At 39.0% G+C, this 17,210-nt stretch overlaps 1 protein-coding gene across 1 annotated transcript in view; it reads right to left on the bottom strand.

The window, feature by feature from the left end:
* The window catches only part of DNAH10 (dynein axonemal heavy chain 10), a 59,207-nt gene that overhangs the window by 9,133 nt on the left and 32,864 nt on the right, over positions 1-17,210 (bottom strand). Inside the window, exons 47-67 of the mRNA XM_062589790.1 lie at positions 16,808-17,068; positions 15,954-16,126; positions 15,522-15,615; positions 14,284-14,451; positions 13,792-13,980; positions 12,978-13,149; positions 11,736-11,939; positions 10,842-10,922; positions 10,245-10,442; positions 9,438-9,599; positions 8,687-8,861; positions 7,664-7,845; positions 6,743-6,879; positions 5,754-5,971; positions 5,164-5,385; positions 4,426-4,573; positions 3,612-3,891; positions 3,027-3,256; positions 1,430-1,703; positions 873-977; positions 216-370 (exon numbers count right to left, since the gene is read on the bottom strand). Of these exons, the coding sequence (XP_062445774.1) occupies positions 216-370; positions 873-977; positions 1,430-1,703; positions 3,027-3,256; positions 3,612-3,891; positions 4,426-4,573; positions 5,164-5,385; positions 5,754-5,971; positions 6,743-6,879; positions 7,664-7,845; positions 8,687-8,861; positions 9,438-9,599; positions 10,245-10,442; positions 10,842-10,922; positions 11,736-11,939; positions 12,978-13,149; positions 13,792-13,980; positions 14,284-14,451; positions 15,522-15,615; positions 15,954-16,126; positions 16,808-17,068 (3,828 nt within the window). The remainder of the gene's footprint in view (positions 1-215; positions 371-872; positions 978-1,429; positions 1,704-3,026; positions 3,257-3,611; positions 3,892-4,425; positions 4,574-5,163; positions 5,386-5,753; positions 5,972-6,742; positions 6,880-7,663; positions 7,846-8,686; positions 8,862-9,437; positions 9,600-10,244; positions 10,443-10,841; positions 10,923-11,735; positions 11,940-12,977; positions 13,150-13,791; positions 13,981-14,283; positions 14,452-15,521; positions 15,616-15,953; positions 16,127-16,807; positions 17,069-17,210) is intronic.

The following is a 17,210-nucleotide window of genomic DNA, read 5'->3' as shown; positions in this document are numbered from 1 at the left end:
GGGAGGTGTTTTTTAAATAAGAGACCTCATTCTTCTTTAAATTAGCCAGGATTAAGCTTAACTAACTGAGGTCAGGATGAAAAGCAGAGCCTTGACAGCAGAAGCCACTGGTCATATGACTCCTACGGTGTGCTATGGCACATTGTATCATACTTGAACATTTAATACCAGAAGAAAAACAAGGGGAGAAAACAGGATTGCATTAAACCACATACATTTTTCCATACATCTGGATTTTTTTCCACATCATCTGGAAGAGATTCAAACTTTTCAGGAAATAGTTCAGACAGGTGAATTAGGTCTTCCCAGCCTTGATCTGGAAGCCAAGCGCACGGTTTCTTTCGTGCACTCTTCTCCAGGGAAATGTTGCCTAGTCACATTCAGAAAACAGAGTAAATGTTCGTATCACGAGTTTTCCAATAGATAACCACATATAGTCTCACTGTGCAGAGACAACTGAAATTTGTTTCTGGAAGCACAGTAAGACTAAACTGCTATGCTGAAAAAAAGAGGACCTTGTTCGCAAAAGCCAAAATTGTATTTTTGCACCATTTCTAAAATCATTTATACACAGTCAGAAAATCACTAACAAGTATTTTCTGAGGTAACATCCTTGTTGTTCAAAGTTAATGTGAGATTTGTCAACACGTTTAGTGAAAGGAGATTGCCTCTTCATGGTTCAACAAAGTGAAAACAAATGTAAATAGCAAAATCCACGATTTCTGTAAACCAATATAGCTCAGCTAACTTCAGTGCATTTCTCCAGAGGCCAGCTCTTACAGCCAATCATAACAAATCAAAATCTATCTTCAAAAGATCTTTTAGCTATAGCTGAATATAGCTATATGTTCATATGCAAATATTCAAGTTACCTTTTAAAAAGAAGTCAAGTTCTTCTTGTGGAACTCTGCCATCAGCTTGTTCTATCTTCACAGTCATATTAAAGGAGAATAGTAACTTGTGCTTCTCAAACAAGCCTACATTAAAAGGACAACATTTTTTTAAAATCAGTTAATAGAACACGTGGAACTAGAGTAAATTTTAAATACAGATTCTGTATCTGGTCACCCCACAAAGATCACATTGATCAAAGACAGGGCTTTGCATCAGGCCTTACAGACGGATGTATCAACTACAAGTTTGGAGTGAAAGTGGCATCTGTGAGCGACATCCAAGGATGTGAGATCCATTGTTGTGATCTGCTACTTGTAATTGATACTGTATTAAGAAAACTAATTTCTTTAATAGTTATCTTGGTAGTAGACGTAGTTTCTTCAAACAGAAATAGCAGGGAATCAGAATAAACCCAAAAATACTGCAGGAAAATGAACATCGTTTGGTAGACTGCTTAACATAAACCAGCCTAAGGCATGGCCTTTAACAAGCATTTGTCCAACACAGTATCAGCCCATCACCAAACCACACCAACCTGTACAGCCATAATTATAGACGTTGAAAGTCAATGTATCCATGATGTTTTTTAACCTCTTCAGAAGAATAGAACTAGGCATGGATTTCCGAAGAGAGAGCCCAAAAACCTCTAAGAAGGAGACCAATGAGTACTGATACATGATGTTCACAAGTGCCATTTCAGACAAAACGAAGAATAAAATGGCTCCCCTCTTGGCAGCTGGTCTGTAGCCATCCCGAAGCCGATCAATATCCACCGCTGTCTTCTCAGCCAGATTGAGTTTTTCAGTCACCTAGTCAGGCATTGGTGTTATCCACATGTAATTACTGCATTGATCCATAGTATGTATATTTTATCATAATAAACAGAGCTATTCTATTGCTAAGCACATTGAAACAACAACTGTGAAAATTTAGCATTTAAAATGACTACAAGTAACAACATGCAATAAAATCCTATGAACACCAGGATGCAAGTTACTGAAGACTAGTAATGTCCACATATTCGAGTGCATTTACTTTAAAAATTACCATATTTAAGTACAAATGCAAGTGATCTTTAAGTACTGTGTTAGTAAAATGTCTCCCAGAGCAAGGAAAACAGCACTCTGCAGAGAGATTCAGGCTAGTCCTGGATCCTGCATGCCCATTTATAGTCTGTGGAGAGAAAGAGACTGCTGAGACACATTTTTTCTTATCTGAATGCAGACATCTGAACTAGGTCAGAAGAATCACGCCCTAACAGTGCATGTCTCACTCTCTGATGACTGTACAGGGAATCTGGTCAGGTAACTCAAAAGGAAGAAGTCTGTATCAAAAGTTAGAGTAAATTAATCCCACTCAGTATATTTATGAAAAATGAAGGGAAGGATTTACACAGAATCCTAGAAATAGAGTGGAAAGAACCCTCGGGAGATCTTGAGTCCAACTTTCTGCCCAAAGCCAGACTATCACCACCACTAGATCAGGCCAGCTGTGACTTTGCCCCAAAAAATTCCAAGGATGTAGATTCTATATCCTCTCTGAGTAACAGATACATTCATTTTTCATTTCAGACCTGATACAATACAGGACAAAGGTTGTCTCAGATGTGAAAGAAATGTATCACATACTCTTTGTTTTAGAACTGCAAACAACCATTACTTCTGTCCTAATAAGAAGGACTTTCCTAAAGGTAGGATTTGGTCCTCTGATGCAGTAAAGTACTGCCTAATACTGAAAGATACAATAGGGTTCCAACTTTGGTCCAACATCATAGCGTCAAGCAAACACACGGTAACTATGAACATGTTTCAGAGCCTCTTAAGACAGACTTGGTACTTAGGTAAGTTGAGGTACTTTTAATACATCTTAGGGACTCATGTTCTCAAGTTAAGAGTGCGACTTCTAAGGTTACAGAAAGCAAGTTTTTCAAGAATTAAGTGGAGTTTTGGTCTCCATACAGGTGTTAGATGTTCATTTACAAGAATTCTCGTATCTGACTATTCATGAGAAAACCTTCCTATTTCCTTTCAACCTGACTCCTAGCTTCAAGGATGAATGAAGATGAAGCACAATGAAAGGGAAAGAAGAGCTTCTACGAGCAGACATCCCTCCTAAAAGCCCAGAGCTGATACCTCAGTAGCTTTGGATTTTGTCTCTTCCAGGGTTTGCACCAAGTCCACATTGTCCAACATGTTTCCTGTGGAAGTTGCCAGTTCCCGAAGGAGAGAGTCTTCAAGGTCTTTCAGCAAGTTTCTGTTCTCACTTGTCTCCTGTATGAGAAGTTCCCTCTGCTCTTCCAGTTCTCTTCTTTCAAAACCCATAATGACACTGAGCAACTGATCCTCCAGGCCTTTCAGTGTAACTACAGAGACAATATGTAGACAGCATAGTCTTTTTTAAAAGCAAGAACAGCTTTTAGAAAACTCATTTCATCTTGATCACCTTATAAAACTACAGCTGTGCAACCGAGTGATTGGTTAATAAGTATATTTTAATTCTACCAGTGCCTTCTAATGTGGTATGTACAGGAAGAGAAATTTAGCTCTGTTTCAGGTAGAGAGAAAAGCAAGAAGAATTTTGTGTTAAATCAGATGCTAAGTAAAAGGAAGACTAGGAATTTTTTATGGTTTCATTTTTGTTTCTGGTAAGCACCGACATCCTAAACTTGCAGTACAGCACAATCGCTAGTTTGTAACTAAAAGCATGCTTTTGCTTACCTGTATAATTAATAACCATAGCTTTGCCAAACACAGAGGGAGAATACTTTGGGTTCGCTAATTTGGTGTTCAAGTACAATCTAAAATTACTATCATAATCAACTTCTTTGTCACCCAGGACGATGAATGTTCGCCCCTGCGCGACTTTGATATTCTTCTCTAAGACGTTGTCTATCACAGGATCAATGTATTCATCAACATCATGGAACAAGAAAGGGCTTCCATACTTTATGGCCAGTTCTAGTTGTTTAAGGAAATCTGGGTCATTAAAGGAAGCCATCTGCAAGAGAATAATGAGAAGATGTAAAAACAGAACTGATATTCAATTTGCTGAAGATTGTAATTTTATAATAGCTGCCAGCACTAATTAAGTTTGCTGCTTGTTGATGCAGATCCTCTTTCCCCTTATAGATGACATAAACTGCCCTCATACAAAACAATGAAGGTGCCTGTTTTTTTCTATAGGTTGAGAACAATTGCCATTTAGAGAACTATTCTTCAAATTTCCAATTATCCCTCTAACTGTGTTACTGTCCAACATGAAAACTGTATCCTGGAGCTGAGATAAAATACAAGCTAAACTGATCTTTTGGTTACACTATTTTTGCAGGTACTGAGGCTAGCCAAGACCCTAAGCAAAATATCATTTTCAAAGAACTGAATGTCATGTGAACTGTGATACTCAACCACCTATATTAAGATGAAATAGTCACCACATTTTTCAATATGTAACTGGCTCCCTGTGCAAGATAACAGATATTTAGTCAGCTTTTAAAACAACTAGTAAAGGAAAAAAATGATCCTTTATCTTTACTCTCAAGTTATTTTTTTCTTCTTTCTTCTTAATCCAATTTAATGCCTGTTGCTGTGGGTCAATACAAAGTGGGAAGCGGCTTGCACATGTTGTCAGGATGCCATTTTGGATGGAGAGCTCATCTGGAGGCAATCCTTGGGAAACCCACCTGGGAAGAGAATGGATAAAAGAGTAGGTGGGAGAGCAACACATTTCATCTGTCAGTAAAAATATGCAATCTATTGAGCACAATAAATGTGGAGAAACACAATGAAACGTAAGCCATATGTGACTGTGAAACAGTCTCAAAACAACTGACTCGTTTCTGAGTCATTCGTAACTATATTATTCAAAACACTGCTGTGGTGAGTAATCCTGCAATAGCAGAAATACGGACTAATTGAGAATAGGCTTAATTCCAAATTCACTGAAGTCTACAAAAAGACTCTGCTGTGCTTTGGGTTGAACACATGTCATAGATAGCTCCATAGGGGGGGAAAGGCATTATATGGGTCTAGGTTCAGTGAATATCCTTGGATGGCAAAGTACAATGGTTTATCATAATAAATATCCCCAGTTAACTGGAACAAACATGATTTGTCTCCTTGTTATCTTTGGGACATGAAAGTAAAATGGTCTCTCTCTGGAATGGCTGTGCACCACCACCCACAATGCCAATTCTATCCTACAAATCTAGATCCAGACTCCCACTTCACAATTCCACATATAATAGTCACTGGACTTCTTGACTGGACATACCTGCTAACTTCCACCTCATTAGTCAGGAGGCTTTCTAACCTAAAAGGTTGACTGAGAGGAATCTCTCGTGAAAGGATATCTTCTTGCCATACTTGATAGATCATTTCATTACGGAACTCCCAGTTGAATGCTCCTTCGTAGCTCAGAAAGGCAGCACAGAGTAGACAGTCTCCAAGCAATTTCACTTTTCGTATTTTGAATTCCTCTAATTCCTTTGTCCACCTGACAGAAAAATACAGGAATCTTGAATCAGTCCGTAGCAGAGATGTGGGAATTAAAGGCAGAATTGCCAACTGCTTCTACTTTAGTTGCAGGTTGAGACAGACCTTCAAACTTAAAATCATTTGCTCTCTCATTATTATGATAGTCAGTGACATCTGAGTTGATCTAAACCTTCTTCCTTTTAATCTGAGCTCACCTTTTCCTTCTGCATTAAAAAATCACTTTTTTTGTTTTTCAGGTACTAATGGGTATTAACTGCTTCGCAGAAACAAATATCACAGGAGTATTGTTTCCAAGTGTCCCAGTTTGGTAGACTTTGACACATGATCCTTAAGGTCAAAAAAGTTTCTCTCTGGATCTATACTTACCTCTTGTTCTCAGATCCCAAGCCAGAGATAAGCTTGTCAGCAGCATTTAATCTTCTCTGCATAATCTCTGCTTCTTCTTGTAACTGTTGCTTTTCTGTTATTGCTTCTTCGTATTTGCTCCCCAAAGCTTTCAGCTCATCCTGAATTGTAGCCAGTTCTGCTTGTATCTTTTCCAGTTCCCGTTTACTTAAGTAATAGTTCCGTTCTAGCCTAGCCACCTACATTATGAAGGAATCATTAAGAATATCAGAGAGTTTCTTGCCCAGCTCTCTCCATCCCAAACATACTCAGCATGGTTGGCAGTTTCAAAGCAGACAAATCTCCTAAACCAGAGTTTTGTACCCAGTAGGTATATTAAGTACATGAGCAGTCCTGTTGACATCAGAAATAAGCTGGACTGTCATCCTGTGACAACATGGGAAGTTGGTCCATTTAAAACAGTGATATTAAGGCCTTAAAAACTGTTGGACCCATTATTTAACAAATACACTTTCTCAGTAGTCAGCTGTATATAACAATCTTTCCTTGATAGAAAGTTTCCCATTATTCTCGGGATGTGAGATCTCCTTTGGTAACAGAGATGAGTTACCAGTCTTTATGAAAAAGTTATTTAAAAGACTTGTGTGTAAGGCAAGGACATGGATGTTGTGTAGTACTGAGCTCTCCTCTGCCCAAATGCTATGCATTTTACAAGTTTTCTTTAAGTAGATACGTGCAAGCTGTGTTTCTCTGAGCACGTGAGATTACAAAATTCCACCTGAACAGATCCCTCCCTCCTTCAAGCACTGTCCCAAATGGGAACCTCTATAATAGCCTCATGACACAAACACAGCAGTTAACTGTGCATGCTCACTCCCAACTTCAGTGGTTCTACTAAATGCCTCTTTTTAAGCACTTTGAAGAGGAGAAATGGAGCAGTCTGTGAAACTGTTATTTTTCTCATTAGAGTTATGCTTCATCTCCTCTGAGTTCAAATTCACACACTCTACCTTCTCTCTCTTTGGCCTGACTTCTTTAGCTACATCACAGTAGCTCATCACTGCTTCCACAAACTTTAACATTCCCAGGCCTGCTCTGCTGACAACTTCCATTTCCTCGAAGGTAGTATTAAGATTCTTTAACAGAGCTAAATGGGGAAACACAAAAATATTGCAAGTGAGCTGAATTATAGTGCAGAAATTCTCATAGAAATAGCTTTCTCCACCAGCATTATCTGAAATGCCACTCTAGTTCTGTAGCCCTGGAGCAATACTGTAATAGTATGAAACATTTGTCAGAATATTAAAGAGAGTTTAAGATGAAGTTAGCGCACTATAGCAATACAAGCACAATATTGCTAGTGATTTCTCAATTTTTTTGTCCAAGAAGCGAGCGCATCCAGGAATTCTTCAGCATGTCTCAAGATCCCAGTTTTCTGTGCAGCAGTTAGATACCATTTTATTAAAAGGGCCAAATTCCCCTGTTAAAGGAATTACTCTGGCTTACACTTAAGGGAGCAGGAGCAAGGTTTGGCCCATAAGCTTTAGACGTAGCTTATTGTCTTTCCACTATGTACATATCACATCTAAATTGCCACCACCCAGATGAGGTCGTAATGCTACTTTCTAAGTGGCTAAAAGCAGACAACAGTCCTGCTCAGTTGTCCTGTTATTTCTTGCTCCCTCTAAGCAGAACTGTCTGAGACCCTAGTTAAGACATAAACTGGATGTAGGAAGTAACAAAAGGTCTTTATGCTCTGAAAAACCAAGTCACTCCAACAGAGTAACACCTGAAGTATTGTGGACAGCGCTGTTCCTTTGCACAAAGTGAATCGCACATTCCCTGACAATGCTGGAAGGATTGCTGATGACATGAGAAGTCAAATTAAGAAGATGCTACATTCATTCCACATACACAGGTCAGTAATTTACCTCGGACGGATTTCACTTGGCTCTGAGTAATTCCATCAAAATCTATCTCCATTAGGGATCGCAGGAAATTTGCCTCAGACATCATTCCTTTGGCAGTCTTCCAGTTTAATTCTTTGTACCCTCTCATTATAAGGATACATTCACAGACTGTCTGCACCTGCTTAGGGGGTTTTGCAAAAGATCTAGAAAACAGATTAAAGAGAAAATGGAGAAGACAAAGCACATGATGCCAGACACAGATACTTCCTGTTAAGAGAGTCACTGCAATATGACAAGATTTTCCTACACAAAGTGAAAAAGATAACCCAGGACAGACAAAGGAAAACTAACTGGACAAGGGATCAAAAATAGTTACTCTGCTTGGACAATTTGATCAACAAGAAACTGAAGCATTTCAGCTGCGGAAGGCCTAAAACCCTGAGCCATGATGTTCTTTCCTAGGCCAGTGAAGCAGCTGTCCATGGGGAGGAACCGTACTGGAAGAATCCAGATATCTACAAAAGAAAGAAAACTCAACAAGAGTGGCAGGGAAGGCAGAGCCATTGCTATTTCTGAGACAGCCGAAGACTGAATGTACCTTTATATCCGTCCCCAAATACAAGATGTATTATAAAACACAAGTAATTGAGCAAAGAAATACATTTTCATGCTATCAAAGCATTCCTGAAAGGTAAGTTCTGTGTGTTCCTAGTCACGTAAAATAAAAACAGAAGAGGAATGAAGGGATTCAAACAGCCACTGCTTAGGCAAAACCCATAGCAGTTCTCAGTGCATCAGACACAGGATAGAGAATTATGGGGAAGACACCAAACGTACAACTGGTAGAACAGGCTTGTCTACCAGGGGAAGTCATGGCCTAGGAATGAGGGGATTTGGTCATGACCTCTACCTCTGCACCTGGACAACACATGCCCTGACCTTTACCCCCATAACGTGCAGGTGGGGAAGGAGAGGCTAAGACTCAGCTTAGGTCCCACAGTACATTTCCAAGAGTTTACACTACTGCAGATCCAAATGAATCACCTGATCTCAGTAACATCAGATTTGTCAAGCTTCTGCAGCTCCAGTTTGGCAGCTTCTAAAATAGGCAGGGCCTCAGCCAGGGCCATCTCAGCATCCTTCTTCTCCACACCAATAATCTTATTCTGTTCCTCTATTTCCACAGCTTTTTCTTCAGCCATTTTTTTCTTCTCCTCAGCTAGGAATTGTAAAGGCAGAGCCATAAATGGATTATTCAAATTTGCATCCAGAACTTATACTAACAGATTTGTTCCTGGCTCAAAATCAGAAATTACCATCAGCTCAGTACCCTTTTGTTGGTAACATGTCAAGGTTTACAGGGCTCCTTCAATCACTTTTTGGTTAGGAACACTGTTATGGTTCTACATAAGAGTGCACGTAATCACTTTTCCTACTATTCCTCCCCTGGGTCTTACTCTAACAGTTATTTACAGAATCAATAAAGTCCTTTTCTTGCTAATGTCTCTTTTCTCCATTGCTCCCAACACATTGGTAATGGAAGAGAAAGGCAGGAGAATACAGTACTGAGTTAGATCATCAGTATAAAGTACTGTAGACCAAATACATTGCAAAGATGGCAACCTGGGTAGGATATAAGACCTACTCTTGTAGTAGGACATTAGATCAGCAGAGACAGAACAAGAGGGTCATCTCTTGGAGCAGCTGGAGCTAATAAGAGGATCTCCTAACCCAACACAGACTGTGTGCACCTTGCTTATCCTGCAGGAAACCTCAGCTGCTGTAAACTACTTGCCTACTGCTGTGTTTGTTGAAATCTCTTGTAACAAAGCCTCACAGGCAGCTGATTTTTCTGCTAATACAATCTTTTGCTCTGCAAGTTTCTTGTTCAGCTCAACCAGCTGTATACTGGCTTCCTTCAGTTTATCTAAGCCCCCATCCAGCCGTTTACATTGTGCTAGGTAGAAAAAAAGAGAAAGGTATTAGTGATTCATTGGTATTATTACACAGTAATAGACAATCTCTCAGAAAGGAGATACAGTTTAGCTATACTTTGCAGCAGGCACCCTAGGTTACAAGAAGAAGATCTGCGGAAGAGATTTTTCCTTTCCTAAGTCTCCCATCCAAGATGGTGTTAATGCCATCTGAATAATACCATAGAGGCCCTGTGCCATGCCTTCCTTTTCATATTACATTGTTCATGTTTTATCCTCTTCACAAATTTCAGTGCCTACAGATGTATAAATGAGAACCGTTGCTTTAGGAAGAATATCAAACCTTGAGCTGGACTGAGCTGATATATTCAGATCTAATCAAACTCTCCCCAAGCAGAAGAGTATATGGACTGGAGATGCTGGTTCAGGTTTATCTACAAAAGAATTTGGAGAAAGCCTGCTATCTGACACACAGTCCGAACATTCACATGTGGCAAGGATAGTGGTCCAAAGTCAAAACTAGAATCCAGCACAGCACTTGAGATAGAGCTGATAAAATTATTTTTGCATTATGTGGGCAATTTGTGGGATTTTAACCCCAAAATGTTTTTCTGTTTATAATATTTTAATCACTTATTAAAAAGAAGAAAGCATCTACACAGCCTTACCTAAAATGAATTCATTTTTCTCCTCTAGCAATTTTGAATAAGTATGGATAAAATCAAGGTAATTCTTTGGTGTGACATAGTTGCTACGTCTCAGTTTCTGCAGAAACTTCTTGCTGAAATCCCCCACAGATTCATGTACCATGACTATGTGCTCAATCACCAGCTCCGAGCTCTCTGATGGGACACGTGGGCTAGTTCCTAAAATTGGACAGGAGAAATAAAAAAAAAAAAAAATTTTTTTTTTAAGAGTATGTCAATTATCACCTTTCTTCTTTTATGTACATCAAAGCCAAGGCACAAAAAAGTATGTTTTCTGGGGCAAAAAGCAGGTCAAGGCAGAGCTCAGAACAGAACTCAGTCATGCTCATAGCCAGGCCACACTGTCTCCAGTGTTGTATTTTAGAAAATTTTGAAATCTGTTTGAGTAAAAAACTGCCATCGGGCACTTTTTGATCATGCTTCTGCATCACCAGTTTTAGAGTCAATAACTCCAATGAAAAAGCAAATTACGAGACCTACAATATCTTCAAAGTAAAGAATGTATTTCGTGGACTATCCCAAGAGTTAAGCGGTTAAAAATATTGATATTTTACATACCGACAAAGGATTTTGCAACTGCATACAAGGCTTGGGGAGGCCAGGGCAAGAACCAGTCAATACCAGTGTTGTTTACAAGACCTTAAAATAAAAGAACAATATTATCAGAACAAGTCCTTTGTAACGTTAGCCCATAATCTGGAAGACAAGCCTGTGCTTAACTTTATTCGCATGAAGAATTTCAGGATTTGTCTCATTGACAAACTGCTTATCAACAAGATTTACCACAAAATTAATACCTCCATTTTAATATTAAATAATCAACTTTGCACCCGTTTCCTGCTAACCCCAAAGTGCCATTCTTTAGGATATACTATTGTACAGGATGCAGTAAAGACCTGCAACATGGTATCTTAATGCTTAGGCTGGGATTCCCACCAGCACCCCTCTCTCAGGTGTCTCTTGATTTCCCCAGAGCTACTTCCAGCCACCCGTTCTGGAGCAGCACCCAGCAGGCTCAGGTGCTTTTGCTCCCTGTAGGTGTCCTTTTCACCCTGTCCTTCTGGCTTTGACCTTGGCTTTGGATACAAAAAAGTGTTTCTCTTACCACTATCTTAGTTTCACAACGATTTAATACCACACATTCTTTTGTAAAGTACAGAACAGAGGCTGTAAATACAGGCCATCTGTTTGCACATTTCCAGTTCAGTGAGAATGACCAATTGATTTCTAGCTGTTCAACTGGAAAATGACTGGTAAATGTTAATTGATAATTCCCACTAATATGTGGTAATCAACTGAGGAAAAAAATCACACATTATAAATACTTAATCACGAAACTTGTTCTGCTAAGCTTTAGTTGCCAAACATTTGTGCACATCCGTAAGAGATCTTCTCTTGCCTGCAAACCTGTACCTTACAGGGAAGGGACTAAGCATCGTACACAATTGATACCTGGGAAATTCCTGCACCACATTCTTAGGGTGTCCCCAACTGGGGACATTCCCAGGACAATATGGAGGTTGCTTGCACATTTATTTACAAAATACTGCCAGACACTCTCTTTAGCTGGGCTCATTCCAGCTTTTGTAGCTTCATCTCCAATCTGACTTAATATGGTGTCTTTTTCATCATCTGGAAAAAGGGCTGGCACCATTCCTGCAACATAAGAACGGAAGAATGCTAGTGAAAAAAATGCTGACTGTAACAGAAAACCATACGGCTGGGGTCAGGGCATATTAGAAATCAGAGTGTCAGGAATTCTAAGCCTAGAGTCAGCAAAAATGATTCTGGGTAATTTTGAACCTGCTAATCTCTCTATGCTTCTTCTCCCCCTCCATGGAAAACAGAGAGGATTTCATTTTTGTTCGGGCTTCAACAACATATACAAAATGTCACAAAAACACAAAGTGCTTTTAACTCTGCAACCAAAAACTTCATTAATGTCTACAAATCATCTACAAATTGATATTTTAATTCTCTCAGTCACATGGCTGACACTGCATAAGTTACCTAATGACTGACATAAACAGAATGGGAATTGAACAAGAGAAAGACATCAGAAAAGAATGGGAAAGATCCAGAGGCAGGAAGGATAGTGTTTACATTTACATACGTAGACACCCAGGGAAAACTTGACCAAGGAAAGGGTGAGATCTAACACACGTTTTCAAATCAGACTGTGTAGAAACTTCTACAGAGAGGCTGATCAACCGTACCAGCCACTCCTCATTTTCAGCTGCTGCACACACTAAAATATACTGAACTGCAACTTAGGAAGTACGTAAGCAGTTGCTACATACGTAGTGCTGGGGAATGCAATTCAAAAGCCAATGGAAGAAGTGCACTTGGGACTGAATGCAGTTGAAGATGTACCCAAGACAGCATTCCTATCCTAATGTACCTCTGTCTTCGAATAAGTCTGAAAGTTCTGCATTAACCACCATGACTGGTGCAAACTAACCTAACAGTCTTCCCAGATGTGTATGGATGACCATAAAAAGATACCAAAAAGCTATTTATCAAGGCCAAAATCATTTCAGATAGTATTTAAAGGTGTAATTTTCTTGTCCTTAAACTGCAACTAAAGCAGCACAGGACACAGGGCAAAACATTAACAGCTGGATCAAGGATGCCTTTGAGATTATGAGTCTCAAGCTGATAGTGATTGGCAGTCAGTCAGGCTGCCTCTGTCACCTGAAGTTAACATGTTGTTGATGAGTTCCAAGAAACTCTCTTCGGCTACATGGGAATCTGTAAACAAGAAGATCATTGACTTGTTCTCAATACCCAGCTTCAGATACAATTTTTTCAAATCTTCCCGGAAATTATTTTCTCCATATCCTCGACTCAAGATGATCTCAAATACCTGAGGACACATACATACATTCAGAAGACATATATGGATCCAAGATACAGTAGTAAAACTGGAACTCAATTTCCATTAGATTTTGATCAAGAGTTTAGGGTTGGCTCCTTTATCATCAATAAATTTATAATATCAAAAAAAAATTATGCACTACATTCTTTTTAAACAATTACATATGTGCAATCCTGCAGGACTGCAATTCTAGAATTGTTCTTTGTTTCTCCTTTTTTATCTTCCCCTTTCAAGCCACCAACTTCTGTAAGAGACTGGAAGTATTTTTGGAAGAACAACAATTCCTAGCTGAAATATTACCATAGCTATCACAATAAGGTTCCCCAGAAGCACTAGAATGCTGCTGTAATACAGGTAAGTAACATAAGTAGTAGTTAGGGACTATTAGTTTTTCACTCCCAAATCCATCTTTGCTTTCTGTTCCCAGATTCAGGTACTGATATAACAAAGTTGTCTTCTTAGACCTCCTAGCAATCACCGCACCCTATTTCTCTCTTTACAGAGAACAGGTGTCACCTTGATCTTACCTGGATTGACCTTCTCTCCCCTTCCTCCGCCACCCCAGTTTAATCCTGATACCAACATTGTTTTCTCTGTATGCTTTCACCATGACAGTGCAGGGTCACTAACCTCACATCCAGCTGTGTATGCAGCCAGCCTGGTAAGAGACTGCTTTCCTGAGCCTCCTACTCCTATAAGCAGGGCATGGCCATGATCCATCCGTATAATGCGATGCACACGGATTAGGTGTTCCAAAGCATCATCAAAAAGAACCAGATTCATTTTAATATTAACTTCATTAAATTCCTCCAAAATCTCCTGCAGGGAAAAGTGGACAGAAGTTACTAGGAGACCAGGGAAAGAATAACATTACTAAAATAACAACCCATTCAGCAGCCATACTGCATAAAAGATCCCCAGGGAACATAAATCACTAGAAAGCACTGAGGAGTCTGTAGCTGATCCTCAATTTTCATTACTGCAGATCTCAAAAGGGTAACAGTGAAAATTCTATGTTCACATAGAAGAAGAATGGATTTCCTTATGGTTTGAGGCAGGCTCCTGCTGGTTCCTCATGCACAGAGTTAGAATCAGGCACAGTTCCAGGCTGAAGCACACTACCTGAAAGAGAGCTTTTGCTGCATCATAGTCTTGGATATCTTCGTAAATACGAGGTTCTCCTTCACTCAGGGCCATTCTGAAATCTCCAAAAAGAATAGGATCCCTCATGGCCTGCTCCAAGTCATCTGGGAAATTCTCTTCAATCAGATGTTTTATATGGCGTTGTACCTTCAAGTATATGAAACTGAGTCAGGCAACTCAACAAAGCAAATGAATCCAGGAACATTTAAAGGGCAGATGATGCAAATTCTTGCTCAAGTATTAGCTGATTTCAAAGGGATACTGATGTGACTAGAAAGTCCAAAGATCACAACATACTAATATGTTCTGTGTACGACCTAAAATGATTTAATAAACAGTTCAGGCATCATTCAAGCCAGTGGGCTGCAGAAGTTTCAGGCAGGAAAGAATAAGCTTATTCCAAAAAATATATTACTGTATTTTGGCACAAATATTAATCAACCTTCCTTCTCAGCACTCATACTGATGTCTTGCTGCCAAGACTTCTGACAGATCTTGAAGGTCTGAATGAATATATAAATATAGAAAAGTTGCAGTATAATTAATCTGAGTTGTGTAAATTAAGCTGGAAATGTGTCTTTATATGTTAGAGGAGAAAATTTCAAGCAGGAAAATCTGAGGCCACTGAAATCTACCTCTTTCCATCTAAGTAAGATGCTTATACATATGTAGACTTCGTCCTAATCCTCCCCTTATACTTCAAGGTATAAAATTGGCTTCCTTCTCTCTTTAGTTTTAAGATGTGATTTCCAGTCTGCATAACTGCCAAAACTGAATGCACTCTTTAAGAGCTCAGCTCTTATCTCTTTTTTTTCCCCTACTTGACTGTATAGTCACATTCTGACACAATCCTTCCCAAGGGAAGATACTGATTTGAGAAGGAAATGATTTCCTGTGTTTTCACCTGCCTGCTCTCACACTTCATTTATGTCACCTCTGGCACTGCTAACCAATTTTTCTTTGACCAGTGAATCCAGTGACACTTTTTGTTCCTCTGCAGAAATGCTCACTTACTCTTCCACAGTTACTTTATTTTAGAAAAAAAAAGAAAAAATTCCACAGACCCTATTTTAAATTAATGAAGCAACAGAAAGGTCAGACAAGTCTGTAGTCTGACTGCAGGATGTAAGTGTAACAGTTACTAATGTTACTGTTGTAAATTAGTTGCCCTAATTATATAGTCAGTGACTACTAAAAAAATGAAAGAAATTACTCACCAATGCCTTATCTGCTTCATTAATCAGCCTGTCATGGAAAACTCTCAGACACTCATTTCTCCAAACTCTCACCATCTGGGCAACTGTTTGGAACCTGCATTAACATCAAAATATCAGACTGTGATGAGTCAATATGAATGAATCAGTAAGATCTCCAAGGCCATGTGGTTAATAACACTGACCAAAGCCTGGATTGGCTTTTTCCCCCTCTTTTTGTTCTTGTCCTTTTCATAAGGAAGAATAATTAATTTGTTTGCATCTTCACCTCCAGATATTATATTTAAGAAAGAACATTTTCCCACTGCAAGGTGATGGTTCAGAGAAAAGTGACCAACTGTGACTATATTTCATGTATCAGGCTATTTCATCTTCATCCACATTCATCCAATATAAGTGGGCATAGGGCACTGAAGACAGTTTTTCTAATCTTACCTCTCCGGGGTTGTGAGAATAAGTCCATTATAGACCCTGGAAAGATCCCGTAGATTGAAAATGTAATGGAATTTGGATGGAGTAGGGGGTAGGTCACGGACAATCATTTTATAAAGTTCCAAAGTACACACTGTCATCTTGTCAGAGATGGTTGCTATAGATTCATTAAACATCTGCAAATATGAGAAAGAATAGATGTTTCCATGAGATTGCCCACAGAGAATTGAATGCTCTAGAACATATTCTGTTTTAAAACTTTTAACCCTGCCTGTCATATTTCAAATAACTGAGGGTAAATATATTTAGAAATTCATATTAATGTGTAGTATGGACACCCAAGAGTTAAATGTTTTAGGCAAGGTCCATCTCCAGTCCTGAGCTTGTACAGTGCTGAAGCTGATAGGGCCATGCTCTGTGACAGGGATTTCTACAGCACTTCCATAACAGAATAAACAAACTGCTCTTCTTTTGCATAACGTTGCAGTTTAGTTGCTTAGTGATCAAATTTACTGCTTTATATCAGATTTTTACTCTCATTCAGGAAAGAGTTTTTTATGGTTCTATAACCAAATCGCCAAGTTCAACAAATGGCTTATAGGTTTCAATCTATGAAAAGCATTGGTTTAAAAAATTATCTCCTAGCTTAAAAGTTTACATATTATTCAAAAATTTATCAACTCTGCATAAACATATCTCTTGAGAAGGGAAGAGGAAAGGAAGGATTTTCATGAGATTCTAAATAAGAAGAGAAAAAGCTGATAAAGAACATTTCAGGTCTTTTGATAATAGAGAAATAAATGTCTATTGAAAAATAGTAAGCCTTTTAAGCAGTCTTTTAAATACAATGTAATTACCTCAGTGTGGCCTTTCAGGATGGAGGCATAGATCAAATTCAGTGACTGCTCAGAAGGAAAAGGTACATTAAAAACACTGAAGAGCGAGATGAACCGAGGGTCAACCTCATTCCGACCTCCTCCAGCTTTCCCCATGGCAGCAATAAAACCCAGGTCTCGAAGAATTTTACAGGTCATCTCCTTCCCGCGGTCATACAAGAAACCTCTTTCTAGCAGCAGCTTCAATAAGGCAATGGGTTGCTGAGTGCCATATTCATCAACCTTTGTAATGCAAAAGAGCCAAGATATTTACAGTACAATACATCACTTGACAATGACTGCAGTAAAGATGGAAATATTGCTCTCTGTACTTGGTAGAACTTTAAAAGGTGTAAGTGACACTTTGTAAGCTGCAGCACTGACT

The sequence above is a fragment of the Rhea pennata genome, chromosome 17, assembly GCF_028389875.1.
Source record: "Rhea pennata isolate bPtePen1 chromosome 17, bPtePen1.pri, whole genome shotgun sequence".
NCBI classification, from domain to species: domain Eukaryota; kingdom Metazoa; phylum Chordata; class Aves; order Rheiformes; family Rheidae; genus Rhea; species Rhea pennata.
Note: the sequence above shows the minus strand (reverse complement) of the source record. Positions and strands in the feature narration are given on the sequence as shown.